Source organism: Aethalodelphis obliquidens, unplaced genomic scaffold (genome assembly GCF_003676395.1).
Source record: "Aethalodelphis obliquidens isolate GAN/ISIS:26980383/991018 unplaced genomic scaffold, ASM367639v1 scaffold11, whole genome shotgun sequence".
In the NCBI taxonomy this organism is placed as follows: Eukaryota; Metazoa; Chordata; class Mammalia; order Artiodactyla; family Delphinidae; genus Aethalodelphis; species Aethalodelphis obliquidens.
The window spans coordinates 21,951,133-21,967,610 of NW_020837955.1; the positions used below are offsets into that span (position 1 = coordinate 21,951,133).

The following is a 16,478-nucleotide window of genomic DNA, read 5'->3' on the forward strand; positions in this document are numbered from 1 at the left end:
TTTTTTGGTGGTACGCAGGCCTCTCACTGTTGTGGCCTCTCCTGTTGCGGAGCACAGGCTCCAGATGCGCAGGCTCAGCAGCCATGGCTCACGGGCCCAGCTGCTCTGCGGCATGCGAGATCCTCTCGGATCAGGGCTCGAACCCGTGTCCCCTGCATGGGCAGGCGGACTCTCAACCACTGTGCCACCAGGGAAGCCCCTCGGCATAGTTCTTACCACTCCTTGTTTTGCTTTATCTGCTTTGCTCACTTAGTTTACCTGCCTTGCCCTCTTAGGCATTTACCTTTGAAATCTCTTCTTCCCAGTAACAATCTTGGTGGACATGGGATGATTTTCTTTGTATATGTAGTTATAGAAGTAGTTACGTAGATTCATACACAATATACATATTTTACCCTGAGGCTTAACTTCTGCTGAGGCTTTGCTTTCTGATTCTATTTATGTTAATATTATGGTTCCCTCTTTTTCTTTTTTTTTCTTTTTTTTTTTTTTAGCGCTACCATTCTATTTCTCCTTTGGTTTCCTATTCATTAATTCTTCATGTCCTCTTGGCCAAAGGTGGATATGAGTTAGAGGAGGAAAGGGGCTTTCTTAAAACTGCTTTTGGTGTGTGGATTTCTTAGCGTTGCTTAAAAAAGAATAAAGAGCTGCTTCTCTGACATTCCCTTGTCCCTTGGTAAAGCACAAAGTGCTAAGATTTCAAAGTCCAGAAAAGCATTAGTGTTAGTTTGTGTGTGGCAGGAGGTGGTGGCATTGGAGTCCATCAGAGGAGGTAATAGGCAAGTTGCTTTCCTCCTCTGAGCCTCAGTTTCTTTACCTGTAAAATGCAAGTAATGATATGTCACATAATTTGTTTCAGGTTTCGATAAAATACCCTGTTAAGTGCCCAGCACAGGTTAGGATCCAAAACATGTAGGTTTCTATGTCCCTCCTTCCATTCTTCTCAGACACTAGGATTGAATACAGACACTGCCAGTGATATCAAAGTATATAAAAGGATATTTTTTAACATCTTTATTGAGGTATAATTGCTTTACATTGTTGTGTTAGTTGCTGCTGTATAACAAAGTGAGTCAGCTATACATATACATATATCCCCATATCCCCTCCCTCTTGCGTCTCCCTCCCACCCTCCCTATCCCACCCCTCTAGGTGGTCACAAAGCACCGAGCTGATCTCCCTGTGCTATGCGGCTGCTTCCCACTAGCTATCTACCTTACGTTTGGTAGTGTATATATGTCCATGCCACTCTCTCACTTTGTCACAGCTTACCCTTCCCCCTCCCCATATCCTCAAGTCCATTCTGTAGTAGGTCTGTGTCTTTATTCCTGTCTTACCCCTAGGTTCCTCATGACATTTTTTTTCCTTAAATTCCATATACATGTGTTAGCATACGGTATTTGTCTTTTACGTCTGCGTCTTTATTCCTGTCCTGCCCCTAGGTTCTTCAGAATCATTTTTTTTTTTTTAGATTCCATATATCTGTGTTAGCATATGGTATTTGTTTTTCTCTTTCTGACTTACTTCACTCTGTACGACAGACTCTAGGTCCATCCACCTCACTACAAATAACTCAATTTTGTTTCTTTTTATGGCTAATATTCCATTGTATATATGTGCCACATCTTTATCCATTCATCTGTGGATGGACACTCAGGTTGCTTCCACGTCCTGGCTATTGTAAATAGTGCTGCAGTGAACATTGTGGTACGTGACTCTTTTTGAATTATGGTTTTCTCAGGGTATATGCAAAAAAAAGGATTTCTGATGAGAATGTCAGAGAAAGGTTGCAATAAAAATGTCCTCTTGCCAACAAAAGCACCCTAAAACCAACACACAATCTCAATAGACCTTAAATATAAGTGTGTTTCTGTACGTGTGCATGTGTATATGTGCCACAGTGATATATGTGTAAGCGTACGTGTGCACACACATGTGCCTCATCTGTGTGCGGCTTAGTGTGTTTGTGTATGCAAGTGTGTAGCGTGTGTGCAGGAAGAAACAGGGCTGGACGAAGAGAGTACATTGCACTAGATATTTGATGGTAACCCTTATTCAGTATATTGTAACTCATGGTATATAAAATAAAAGTTCATTTATGATGTTGGTCTTACCTTCTAATTAAAATCATAGGCATGAAGCTTCTTTATACCTGCATAAAATAAGCAGTTTAATTTCTCTGCACCAGGGGAGAAATGATTTCATTGCCTGTTATGTAGCTCATCGGTACGTGCCAGGAAGCAAGAGAAGGTGGTTATGACAGCTTCATTCTTTCCCTGTATATTTGTCCTTGCAGACTCTGCGAGGAGCATGGGTGCATCCTCTTAGATGTTTTCAAGGGCAGCAGGGGTGCTTTTACCAGTAGTCCCTACCCTTCGCAGTGCCAAGGGAGGAGAAAGTTATTGTCTATGAATAACCCATCTAAGAGCTTTTCCCCTAGGTTATTCACACATGAATGGAAAAAAAGAAAAAAACTATACTGCACCCATTTCTCAGAAATTTGCCGATAACTAGTAATAACTTATTTCAATGAAGCCAAAGCAAGTATTTGAGAAAAAGAAAGTAGACTTGTCTTGGAAGCTATAAAGGAATAAAAGAAGAAAATCACTATGAATCCTAGCAGTTAAAGGCATTGAATTTGTTTAAAGCTTACCTCATAATACTAATATATACTATGGGTAAATTTTTAAAATCCTAATATTCAATAGTTTTATAAGGTATGGAAATTTTTTTTTACTTTACTCGGTACTTTGGACCCCATGGTGCAGACTGTGTGTAGCAGTAGCCCTAATAACTGGTGGCGGTACAGCCCAAGACAGGACAAATTATAAGAGGAAATAAACTCATTCAGTCACTGGGCAAAGATTGGAAATTCAAAGAAGTTGGGTGGAGCTGGGTGATAAAGGTCAAAAGGGCTTTGTTGCTGATGGAACCAAACACATACACAAGGGGCAGATCATACCAGGCTATTTTAGGAATTTTAGAATATAGGAAGATCAGAGATAAGCCACTGAATGGTTTTAGATTATTCTGGCCACAGTGTGCAAAGTGAATTGAGGGGGATACTGGTTGAAGCTGTGAGAATGACTAGGGGTGTCTTACAGGAATCCAATACAGAGATGGTCACATTTTGGACTAAGGCAATCATGATGGGCAGGGAGAGAACGGATCTGATTTTAGAGTTGTGAGTAGGTAGAACACGCAGAGCTTAGAGACTAATTAATTATAGGAGGTGAATAGAGAAACAGAGTTAGCGATGGTGTTGCGCTTGGCTTCTCATGGGATGGGTGGTTGGTGGAAACACTCACTGAACCAGGAAGCCCTGGGGGGGAAGAGGGCTTGGCTGAGGTACAGCCTGGGGCATGCTGAGTGTGAGGTGTTGTGAGACATCCAAATAGAAGAAGGCACCAGGCAGCTGAGTTTTCAAGTCTGAAACTCAGAGGAGACCTCAGATTGACATTTAATTTACGAGTTGTCTCCAGAAAGGTGTTAACGAAAAAAATAAATAAAAGTGAGGGTGGAAGTGGTCACCGAGGAACAGTGTGTCGACCGAAAAGAGAAGAAAGTCAAAACTGAGGGTTGAGGAATAGCCATATTATAAGGGTAATCAGGGAAAGTTGAGTATTCAAAAGAGGTAGAAAGGAGAACCAGAGAAGTGTGGTGTTACAGAAGCCCCTGGAAGAAAATGCTTCCAGAAGGATGGAATTGTCAGTGGTAACAAAGACTGCTAAGTGTTTAACTAAGGAACAGCTAGGTCTGAGTATCTCAGTGTTTATTGGATTTAAATACTAGAAAATCACTCACACCTTTAGTGAGACCAATGCCACTGAGGTCCTGTGAGTAGAAGTCAAATTGCACTGACTGGAGGGGCTTTTAAATCCTGAGAGGTCGATAGTAACCATAGCTATCACTTGTCAAAAATATACACTATGCCAAGCATTGAAAGCCAGTTCTTGTATTGTCAGACCCAGTTCTTGTTGAGGAAACCAAGGCCTCCAGAGGTGAAGTAGCTTTTCAAGGTGACAGTATGACACAGAAGTGTTGATACTTGAATGTGCTCTTTCAGGTGCCAAAGCCTTTTCACTACACCACTCTGTCCATTTGGCTTGGGGAGGACAAACTTTCCTGAGCATCAATATTTGTCCCAAAGGCCTTTGGGGATATGTGCTTTGGAAAACATCTAGAGCAAAAGGGTCATGAAACCACTTAAATCAATTACATCGCTAAAACAGTTTAGAAAGAACGAAACAGTGGGATCTCTTTCATGACTAAAGAGTAGTAAGAGCAGTAGCGTGATGAAGAGTGACATGGAGAATTGACTGAGGGGAGATGAGGAAGCAGAGGTGTGATGCTCCTAAGGTCAGGGGACAGAGGACCACGGGAATAAACTTCCAGTACTTAAAAGTACAAGTACAAACATCAAAAATGAAGGTATTTAAAAGAAGGACCTCGGGCTTCCCTGGTGGCGCAGTGGTTGAGAGTCCGCCTGCCGATGCAGGGGACACAGGTTCCTGCCCTGGCCCGGGAAGATCCCACATGCCGCGGAGTGGCTGGGCCCGTGAGCCATGGCCGCTGAGCCTGCGCGTCCGGAGCCTGTGCCCCGCAACGGGAGAGGCCACAACAGTGAGAGGCCCGCGTACCGCAAAAAACATACATAAATAAAAATAAAAATAAAATAAAAGAAGGACCTCAAAAAAATGAATCCTCATTTGTATGCAGACCTAATCTTGAACAATATTTTAGCTCAATTCAGCAATGAGGGACTAAATTGGGTTAGAAAAATATCAATATTTCATCTAGAGGCCCAGATGCCCCTTTCTGTGCTGTGCTGTACAAATACAGATGACTTTATGCCTTAATTTCCTGTGTTTATTCTCTCCTGCTAACTCTGTCTATATTTTCTCCTCTCCCCTCTCTTTAGATCATGCTTCTTAGTGATCCTGAGATGGAGAGCAGCCTACTGATCAGCTCAGATGAAGGGGCCACCTATCAGAAATACCGGCTCACCTTCTATATCCAGAGTCTGCTCTTTCACCCCAAGCAAGAGGACTGGGTGCTGGCCTACAGTCTGGATCAAAAGGTGAACAAATACCGGTTTCGTTCATGTCCTGTCACTCAGGTACCACCCGGTGAAAAGCACTTGCTTAGTCAATCCAGATGCTGGAGGGGATTCAGTGATATTGTATCCTTCCAACCACGTTGATTGTGTCTGCAGCTGATAAACTTTCCTTTCTAGTCTTTCATATCAAAATATGCAGGCAGATATATTTCATTTATTGACAATGTTATTTGTCATTTCACAGGCTTGAGATAGTTTTCTCTATGATTTTACTCATTTGACCTTTAAAATAACCTTGTGCTGTAAGTAGGAAATGTATATCCATAATAATTTTATGGAACTATAGTAAACAAAGGTGCGGAAAAGCTAAGGTGCTTGTTCAAACACAGCTACTAGCTGGAGGAGCCAGGGCTTGGATGCTGTTGTCAGACTCCAAGTCTAGGAATATCCCATCACACCTGCTGCTTTGAATTGGAATATAACCATTGTTCTCAGTTTAGCAGAGGGAGGGAAGCCTCAAACATGTCCATTTCATTATTTTTTTAATTTTTTTTTTTTGCGGTACGCGGGCCTCTCACTGTTGTGGCCTCTCCCATTGTGGAGCACAGGCTCCAGACGCGCAGGCCCAGAGGCCATGGCTCACGGGCCCAGCCGCTCCGCGGCATGTGGGATCTTCCCGGACCGGGGCCCGAACCCGTGTCCCCTGCATTGGCAGGCAGACTCTGAACCACTGCGCCACCAGGGAAGACCCATTTCATTATTTTCTAAAAGTACATCCAAGATAGAGTAGCCCAATGAGTCCTTCCCTTTGAGTTTCAGATCCATACATCCAGCTGTGTACTTGACCTCGTCTCCTGTATATCTCAAAAGCTTCTCGATTCAACATATTCCAAAGATGAACTCTTGACCTTCCCCCAGCATAGTTGGTTCTCTTCCAGTATTCCCTAATTATACTCATTTAGCTGCAAACCTAGGAGGTATCCTTAATATTTCCTGTAGTATGTGTTCATACTATCACCTGAACAATGTATTTCCCAAATGTAGATCTTTTCATGCCTTTGCTTAAACTCCTTCAGCATTTTCTCATTACTCGCAGAAAAAGAGACCAAAGTCCTCCGTAGTAGGCTCTATTAGCACCTACTTGGTCTGGTCCCTCCTTCTCTCTCCTGACTCACTGTTAGCACTTCCCTTTCAATGGCCATCTTTCAGTCCCTCCCCGCCCCAGCTGTCCCCCTTGCTCCCTTTCCTGGGCCTGGGATCTTCTTCCCTAAAGTACACCTCCTCACTGTCAGATCTCAGATGTAGCATCACTTCTGCAGGACGTCTTCCCTAAACTCCCTGATAAAGTTAAATCCCCCTTGGTGTTCTTTCTCGTAAGGCTATGCACCCTTGCCTTCAAGGGTACCTGTCACGGTTGAGATTTTCCATTGACTGATATGAATTTGGCATCATCTGTATTTCTCACTAGATTGCAAGCTCTAGGAAGGCAGGACGGTGTCTGGTTTCACTCACAGTTGTAGCACCAGACCCTAGGACAGTGCCTGCTACTTACTGATCATCAGTATTTGTTAGGCAAATGAATTAGTGGATGAATGCATTGGTGCTATGGTAATGAGCCCTTTATAGCTGATCAACTTATACCTAAGAGACTTAATTCTTCTTTGTATTTCCTGCTTTCTCCAGAACCTTAGTACAGTGTTTGATGCCAAACTATTGTGTAACAATGTTTCAATCAGTGAAAGGAAATGGATAATTATGAACACTATATTGCATAGAGATATCTACAGAATAACCTTGGTTGAAACAGCTTCTTCTCTTTGTTCTCCCTTAAGTCCTGAAACAGTTGCTCTTCAGTATATATTTGAATATATAATTTGTAAATGAGTGTGTGTGCATGTGCGTGCGTGTGTGTGTGTGTGTGTGTGTGTGTGTGTGAGATGTCAGCACCTTTAAACAATAATTTCAACATAACCTTTATATCTCTCATTAATAGAGCCTCATGGTAGGCGCCAGGTGCTAAATGCAATTCCCTAAGGACACCCACATGACATTTGCAGAGCAAAAGCCATTGCAAATAAATTTCTTTCATGACATCAGGTGGATATTGTATGAAAGACTTAGCCAAATGTCAGATAGTCTGTGAGTTTAGATGCTTAGTATAGCTAGGAATTTTGAAGATGCATTGAAAAAAAAATCATTTGGATGTTAAATGGTATGGTAATTTATTTAGATGAAACTCAGAACCCTTAACCCATGTGTTTACTTATGCTGAGACAATCTAGGTTAGAGGCAACCGACGTCTCATGCCAAGAGGTTAATAAACCAAATGCAATATGCCTCGTGTCTATAGAAGAACTCTTCTTTTTCTCCAACTCCACAGCACTGAGAACATCTACGGCATTGCTTGTGAAGTACCCTTGTGGATATAATGCATTCAAGGTACTTTCCGACTCGGTGGTTGCTTTTTCAGTTGGTAAAGATATTTGGAAATGTGGCAGTGGGAGCTGCTGGATTTTTCTAATCACACTGCACATTTCCGGATGTATTCTTCCTTAAGTTCTCTTTCTTGTCGGCATCTTTTGTGTAAAGTGGCTGAGTGTTCTTCAGGTCCGTAAAGTCTCTAACCAGCGCCCTGCCACTCTTAAATAAATGGTGTGAGGAGGCCGATGATCCCCTGGCAACATTTGTAGAGATGCCATAAAACATCATCCAGGTTACAGCAGAGTTTTTCTTTATTTCAGGGTAATTTACTGGTTTAGAGTCAAGGAGAGGGATGCCACGGAGCAGCAGATGAAGATGCAAGAGTGGTTGAGATTGATATACCAGTGTCTTACTTCAGACTGCTGCCTTCTCTGATGTGCATGTATTGAGGCGCTGGTTTCTTCTAGAGAAAATGAAAAGTGCTAGTATTAAGGTAACTGCAGCATCAAAGGGAGATGTTTGTGGCGAGGAGTCAATCAATGTTTCCATTATTGTGCCTTTGATGAAATGCACTAGCCATTTCTTTAGAATTGGTAAGGCTATCTCTTTAGTTGTATGTATTACAAAAGACCTAATTGAATGATATTTTAAAAGGACAATATCCAGTTGCTCTCCTTTCCAAATTGCTACCCCAAAGCTGCAGGAGACTTGCTAGGAGTTCTTACTCGGTAAGGGCACTGCTGGAGAATTAAGGAAATACCTTCTGGATAGAACAAAATTGTGTCTAGAAGTTGAGAGCTGCACATGACGTTATGTTCCTTGAGATGCTATATGGCAGGTTGTGAATCACCTGGGAAACAGGGCTCGCTTGTACTGGTCAGGGCCTGGTGGGGGGTGAAAGTGATCCAAGCCTTCCAACTTCCAAAGCTATGAAGGGGTATGGAGGTGGGGGCAAATGCACCTTGCACTTGACCCTGTTGAAGGATCATGCCTCTCCAATTCTGCTGTGTCTCGATCTAGCCAAGTCCTTTCTGTGTCCTGCTCAGTGTGACTTGGGCCTTTGACCAAGTCCTTCTATTCTGGCCATCCTGTGAGTCCTGCCACAGGACTATGGCAGCTCCCCTCTGCCTTACAGATTCTCCTGCCATCTTGCATTTTAATATTCACTGACTCAGTTCTTAGTAAAAACAAGAGATTCTTTCTTGGGTACAAGAAGCTTGGAGATGTTTTATAAAAAATCTTTGAGATTAAAAAAAATAGCAGAAATAATAGGTTATGGTTGACCAGTTGGACATAAGAAAAGTTACTCCTCTCCTCTCCTCTCTGAACCAAAGCTCTAGAACATCTTGGGAGAGCTGTATATTTACCCATTATTTAAGAAGCAGGATTCTCTTTTGCTCCCATCAGGCTACTTCCTTGCTAGTGACCGAAACAGCTCACATTGTGACGTTCTGGATTAGCTGGATGGTTCAGTAATCTTATTGAAACTGAGAACTTTTGAAAGATTTTGAGATAGGTTTTGAGGACATTGCAGTCCTCTTAAGAGATAGGTGCTGTTCTCATAGCTATAGAAAGCTGGGTGTTTAAACATCCCTCATTTTGACAAAAGACTCAGTATAGTTTTTTTTTTTTTTAAAAATGGGCACATGCTCATGTATTTACAGATGCATACATCCTGGACAGGGGGACTTCCACGGAGATGGAGAGTTGAAAATAGCTGTTTTTCTGCCTGAGAGGTGGGATCGCAGAGCTCTCTATTATCATGTATCTTCTTGACAAAATGAAACTTTAACAAATCTAGCTGCTTTAGTCATCAGAGATGAGGATCTCAATGGGATTTCAGACTTATTATTTTTCATATGCTTCTGGGCTAGACTGGTCTAGAATTGCCCATAATTTCAATGTAAAAACCACTTTCTGAAACACTAGCACACATAATGAAGGGTTGCTGTTATGGTAGTTGGGAGGGAGGTGGGTATGCAACTATGGGGTTTTTTGGTTGCTGTTTTTGTTTTTGTTTTATGTCTGGCTACCCGCCAAGTTCAATAGTAGCTAACAGAGTGACAAGCTGGTTAGGAAGCTGATGCAATTTTAGTCAGGTCACTGGCAAAATAGGGTCTGCAGCAGAGGAGATGGCAGTGGTTCCAGGTAGGTTTTCCTGATTGGACCCTACCTGGTGCTGCCACACACGAGCAGGACACTGGTGAATTAGGGTGTATCTGGTGTGAGGAGGGCCTGAAAATTCAAAGGGAAGTTTAACCTTGTACTTCTAGAATGCTGGATACAAATGAAGCTGTTCCTTTCATTTATATTCTCATGTAAACCCTCAGATTAGAAATGTAATTGCACCAGAGCCTCCAGGATTAGCAGGTGATGGTAGCGTTCCTTAGCAGCCATTGACAGGAGCAGGTTTCGTGGCTCCTCACCTGGTGGGGACAAAGCTGATGGGGATTAACTAGGGATGCTCGTGGTTTTGAAGCTTATTTTCCATGGAATAAGACTAGAACTGAAGGGTGCCTTTTTTTTTTTTTAAAGAAAAACATTGCATTTTCATTAGGTCCTCTTCTGTGCCTGTAAAATCATATGTGCATAATTTAAGAGAAAGAAAAATCCATAGGCCTACTCACCTAGGGGGAGCCCACGCTGATCTTACAGATGTCTCATCAATACAATAGAAATGTGTTATCTCCATCACCATAGAAACACCAGTTTCCATGAGGCCACTTTCCTGAAGGTGAAAACAAAAACAGTGGGCCAAGCAAGAATGGCCCTATGTTGTATCAAAAAGGTGGCACAGCCACTGTGTTATTCAGATGTTAGAATTAACCTATTTGAGCTGAGTTCTGAATGACCAAACTGGTTTAATGTACAACACTAACTCGCAGTCAGTGATGGGGGTGCAGGAAGAATCTCCAGGCTCTGCAACATTGCTTGCTAGAAAGCTAGCTCAAAGGAACAGCCTTCAGCAAGATATGGATCTGGTGGCTTTGTCCTCCGAAGCCTGCTTTTTCTATATCGTGTCCCAGACTTCAGTTCTCTGCCGCTACCTCCTATGTGCACAGTTCTGTCAGGGAAAAGAACATTTGCTAAAATAATTAATGGAAGATGCAGCGTATATATGTATTAAGAAGGGTACGCAGGTACCTCTTCCCAACAACACTTTTCCCAAAGCAGTTATGCTCTCAGGGTAGAAATTCAGGCGTGGCAATACTTTGGTGAAAGAGGTGACTACAGCTACAGGTGGGCAAAGGGTCACGCAATGCAGCCTCCTCTGGTTGAACGCAACCGTTTTCTCTGTGTTCCTCCACCCCTTCCTGTATGGAGTGACCTTGTCTTTACACATGCCCTGGTCGTTAGTGCTCACACTGCTGCCCAGGGTCCCTAACTCTGATCCCTTTGCCTAATTCTGACCCTAGGTTTCCAGTTTTCCAGTTGGAACTAGGAGTTCTCCTGCTTATTGCTTCCTTTGCAAGCCTCTCTGGACTTAACGACCCAGTCGACCTGACCTCGCCACACCTTCTATCCTCCCTCCATTCTTTGCCTCCACCTTGCCCACTCCCCCTGGTGTGATAGCACCTGGCCTTTTAAAGTCAGGTCAGTCTTTAAACATTTTAAGTCAAAGTGTACTATACATACAGAAAAGTGCACATATCATGAGCTCAGTGAATTTTCATAAACTGAATACACCTATGGAACCAGCACCCCGATCAAGATACACAGCATGACCCGAATCCCAGAATCCCCCTTGTGCACTTTTTCAGTCATGACCTTCCACCCGCAGTGGGACTGCTCTCAGTTGGGTCATTTTTAATTTCATGCAGATGATTGATGGCTGGCTAAGCTGGTGAAGAAATAGACACAAGGTGAATTCTTTGGAAGAAAGGTTGGAAGATATCAAGTGAGGTAAATGACAGAGAAGGAGACTTCTAAAAATATTAACATTAGGGAATTAGTCTAAGCCAAAGGCAAGAATTCATTAATGTTCAGTAAGTCTAATCCAGAGAATTCATAAGGAAGCTTTCAAAAGATGCTCATTTAAAATTAATTTAAGAGGTTGTATTTTTAAATATGTGTTCCTTTCTGTGCCATGAGAAAAATACCCAGTGTTGGCAAAGTTATGGTGAAACTCATTACGAAGCTGTACTGATGGTCGTGCAAATGGGTTTTCCTTCCTGGTGAACCTCTTGGCCACATGTATCGGAAGACATACACATATTCATAAATTTGATCCAATGATTCAGTTACTTCACTTCTGAGACTGCACCAACAGCATAACACCAAAAAGATTTAAGCATAATAATGTTTATCAAAGTCACTCATAATGGGAAAATCTGGACAGAAATTTACTAAATGCCCACTATTAAGGGACTTTACTTATTTATTTATTTTTTGCGGTACGTGAGCCTCTCACTGTTGTGGCCTCTCCCATTGCGGAGCACAGGCTCCGGACGCGCAGGCCCAGCGGCCATGGCTCACGGGCCCAGCCGCTCTGCGGCATGTGGGATCTTCCCGGACCGGGGCACGAACCCGTGTCCCCCACATCCTCAGGCGGACTCTCAACCACTGCGCCACCAGGGGAACCCCAAGGGACTTTAAATCAGCATATATACATTGGCCAGAATATTATTCAGCCATTAAAATGGTGGTCATGATGACCATGTAGCAACATGGATACATATTAATATCTATTTAATACATGTGTTAGGTCGGATCTTAGCAAACGGCACCGCGAAACAGAGGAAAGCTTCAAGTGAGCTTTATTAGGGAGCGCTCCCGGGCGAGGTTCACTGGTCCGAGAGAAAGGGGCCAGAGAAGTCGCGCCCGGGGGGAGGGTTGGGCAAGATTTTATAGGGGAAGAAGGGAAAGGGGTGTGGTGAATCTGGGAGGGCGCAGGGTATTCCTTATTTGGTGGTCTTTTCGGGTATCCTGGGGAACCGTTAGTCCCGCCCCTCGAAAGGCGGGAAGGCTGGGCTGAGTTCAAAGTTCCCAGGTCAGTTCCTGGAACTGGGTGGTCCGGAATGTCTCCAGGGCAGTTTCTGGAATTGGGTGGTCCGGAATGTCTCCAGGGCAGTTTCTGGAACTGGGTGGTCCGGAGAATTTCAGTCTGATGCAACCTGTGAATCTGATTGTGTTCCCCTGCCTTGGGCCAGTTGGCCTTACAACATGTATATCTCATATTGCATACATTATATGTATATATAAATTCATACATGATTCATATTAAATAAGCGAGTGCTCTTTGAATACAAGTATGTAACAAATAAAATAAGATGAAGGAAGGAGGGAAGCAAAGAGGGAAGGAAGGAGAAAAATTTTTAAATGGTAGGAAATATTCCCAAACGTTACCTGAGTTATCTTAAGATGATGGAATTATGTTTGTTTTTTAATAACATTTGTTTTTAAAATTTTGTATTATTTCATTATAGATTAATTTTATGATTAAAGAATTCTGAAAAGTAATGTACCTTGAACAGCTTATTGAACATAGCTTATGTTCAATTATAAGGCAGTGATCTTAAAAAAGGTTTTAGGTGTGAATAAGGCCAATTTAGGTAAAATCATTTCAAGTTACTATTAAACTACATTTTCAAGAGGCAATGTGGTGTAGAGGAAAATTTCCCTAACTAGGAATATAACAAGTCTGACATTTCTCTTTCCTTTAGCTTTGCTTTTCACTGTGGTCCCTTGTGAACTGTGAAACTCTAGGAACTATTTTTTTCTCCTAACAGAAAGTATTCTTGTTGGATATAACCTCAATCGTTATTATTTACAACTCAGTGATAGATAGAGGTTTTATTATTTAGAAGAACCCACTAGAGATGGATGTTAAGGAAGCGCTTTATTCTGGTGATTTTTCAGATGAAATTTGTGGCTATATCCTAAAATTGAATTAGCATTTGGTTATGTGATTTGATAGCTGTAATGGAAACAAATACTCTGGAGCCAAGAGGTGCAGACATACGCAATGAATTGGAGTTTGCGCCTAGTGACTCTACACTCCCCATGTTTCGTTACTCGGTGTTGAACATATAGGCGCTTCTCAGAAATGGAGATATATGTCATTAAGTATCTCCTGTCTATGGGCACTGATGGGTGCTTTCATATACATGGTTACATTGAATCTGCATCGGAATCTGCAAAGTGGGTGTTATTATTTCCAAGTTACATGTGAGCATATGATTCTTGAAGGCAATATCCACCTGGTCAAGGTCACCCAGAAAGTGAGGGGCCTGGCCTGCTCCTCTAAGCCTGGCTGAGACTCCCCCCAGTATGACCACCACACCTCGCTCTGGCTAGTAGATGGACAGACTTTCCACCGCCTCAGGGCAGAATTCCATAGGGGCCACTTTACATTGAACCTTAACTCCAGAGAACACGGTACTCGTGAGACGACAAAATCAGCTGGACAGAGGCCAGACCTTCAGGTGAATCTAGTTTCTTCTAGCACGTCCCTCAGCCAATGGCACTTGCCGAGTTGGAACCTTGAGCAGGAAAGCCATCACGTTGTTTCCTGATGATAGGTCATAGGACTAGGTAATTCTGCCTATGGAAGAAAATAAACAACAAAGCAGTTGTTGTTTTTTTCGGGTTTCATCCAGTTTTGCACACTTTTCCCATCCGTTTGTTCCAGTGTTTGGGTTAACATGTAGATTAAACAAGTCCTTGCCATTCAAATAGGTAATACTATAATCTGGGTTTTTTAAGGAAGTTTATGGAGACGTCTTTAACATGGTAATGAAGATAGAAGTTGAAATCATTTAACTTCATTTACAAACCATGAATATGTATTATGCTTTAAATGAAAAGAAGGGCTAAAACAGATATAGTGTTTGTTCAATTTGCTAAAGAGAAGACAATTTGTCAAGATTTTTTTCCCCCAAAACTCAAGCAGTGTGCAAATGCAGGAAAATCAGACCCCCATGTTAATTCCGTGGCATGATGAATATTTTTATAATCCTAATTAGTACCAGCCATTTAGTCTAGCAATTTCCCCCAATCTAGCCAATTTGAAATTAAAATAGATGCCTTGATTACAAAACTCATTAGCAAAGAAGCACCCTTCTCACTAACCAGTTCATTTAAAATGCACAAACTGAATGAAGTGTGGAACACTTGTGTTGTCAATTGGCATAAGTGAAGTGAGTCTTAATTGGAAGCATTGTGAAGTATTTGTATCGCTGCATGTTTCACTGCAGTGTAATATATCATTTATTAAATGTAACAAAAGCAACTTTTAAATGGTTTAATTAAGCGAAGTTGGTGTGCTTGGTAATTTTTATAAAGTCGAATGTCACAATTGTTTGCATTTGGAGTACCGATAGGTATGAAAGTCAGGAAGATGAAGTCTGACTCTGCATTTATCACTCCAATTATGTGGAGAATGGCAGGTTTAATGTGAGAGGAGAAAATTAAATTATAGAGCATGGATTTCTTAAAAGTACCCACATGCGTATTGTCCGTGTGCATTTGGACATGGAAACTCCAGAAATGCCTGATTTATGGCTGAGAATGAAGGGGAAGGCCTGAGGACTTGGAGTGAAATGAAAGGAGAAAATAACAGTTGGGGATTTTATTTTTGTAATTTCTTTTTAAATTTTCTTTTTTTAATCAAGGGAGGAAGTAGTAGGTGGAGGGAAACTCTATCCAATATTATTTTTGTCTACTCAAAAGAGCAATAGAGATGTGCAGCACTGTAGATTGCTGTTCTGTCTAAGCCGAATGTGGTGGGAGTGGGAGAGGAGGGGGAAACTAACTTTGGACCAGGGAAATACTGGAAACGGGGTGCTACGGAAGTCCTGAACGGGGGCCCGAAAACAAGGAGTTCGGGGCTGGTTTTCCAGTGGAAGAGACTGTAGAATGGGTTGCAGGAGTGACCGGTTTATAGGCATAAAGTGTAAGACAAGCGCAGAAGTTGCTTTCTGTTGGTGCTTATTCTCTGTGCAGTCCAGATGTCAGCTGTTACCTCATATTTATGGACTGTTTCAGCCCCACATCAATGAGGATGCAGAACTCAGCCATGTCACTGATTTCCATGAGAAATCTAATTTTAGCAGACACGGAGGATGTCCTGCCCATATCCATTTGGCATTCCCATTGTAATAGAAATGCTCCCACTGACATCTGATTGCAAGATTTGCATTTCTTTGCTGGCAGGCTTTCTCCAAAGCTTCTAGGGCAGGGGGTCCCCAACATTTTGGAACCAGGGACAGGTTTCATGGAAGACAGTTTTTCCACGGGGGGTGGGGTGGGATGGGGGGATGGTTCAGGCCATAATGTGAGCGACGGGGAGCAATGGGGAGCAGCCCATGAAGCTTCACTCGCTCGATCGCCTGCCGCTCACCACGTGCCGTGCGACCCGGGGTGGGGGGGTCGGGGGCTGTTTGGGACCCCTGCTCTAGAGGCTACTTTACCTATTTCTATAGAAGTACCAGGGAATTAACATGTGGGAGCAGCCCTCAGCCAATGACCAACAAAATTTGGTGTAGCGACACCATGGTTTCCTCACTTCTCATGTGGAACAACTCCCAAGAGTTTTACACTTTTTTCCAGAATTTCCCAATGGGATTAAACTCTACTTGCCCAGAGAGTTAGCTGGCTTTATAACATACTGTATATTAGCTGCCCTCCATTGGCTGTAATTTCTCTACTGCTATACTATCTCCCAAATAAACTACTTAGCTCTTGTCTCAGTGTCTGCTCCTGGGGGAACTCTAACCAACTATGACAAGCATTTTGTGACTGGTGGTGGTAGCGGAAGATTTCTGAGGTCAAGGACAGGGGCCACAGCATATAAATTTTCACCTCCTTTGACATTTCTGTGTTTCTAAGTTCGTCCTGGGCTGTGCCACCCTCTAGTTTTCCTCACTGTTATAATCTGAATAAATGCTCCCTCCCCCAAAGATGTCCACCTCTGAATCCTCAGACCTGTGCATACATTTCCCTAAAGGGCAAGAGGGGCTTGGCAGATGTGCTCAAGGTAAGGATCTTGAGATGCGAA

General features: G+C 42.6%; 1 protein-coding gene across 1 annotated transcript in view; it reads left to right on the plus strand.

Moving 5' to 3' along the window:
* The window catches only part of SORCS3 (sortilin related VPS10 domain containing receptor 3), a 583,600-nt gene that overhangs the window by 304,070 nt on the left and 263,052 nt on the right, over nucleotides 1-16,478 (plus strand). The window contains exon 4 of the mRNA XM_027112540.1: nucleotides 4,922-5,080. Within this exon, the coding sequence (XP_026968341.1) occupies nucleotides 4,922-5,080 (159 nt within the window). The remainder of the gene's footprint in view (nucleotides 1-4,921; nucleotides 5,081-16,478) is intronic.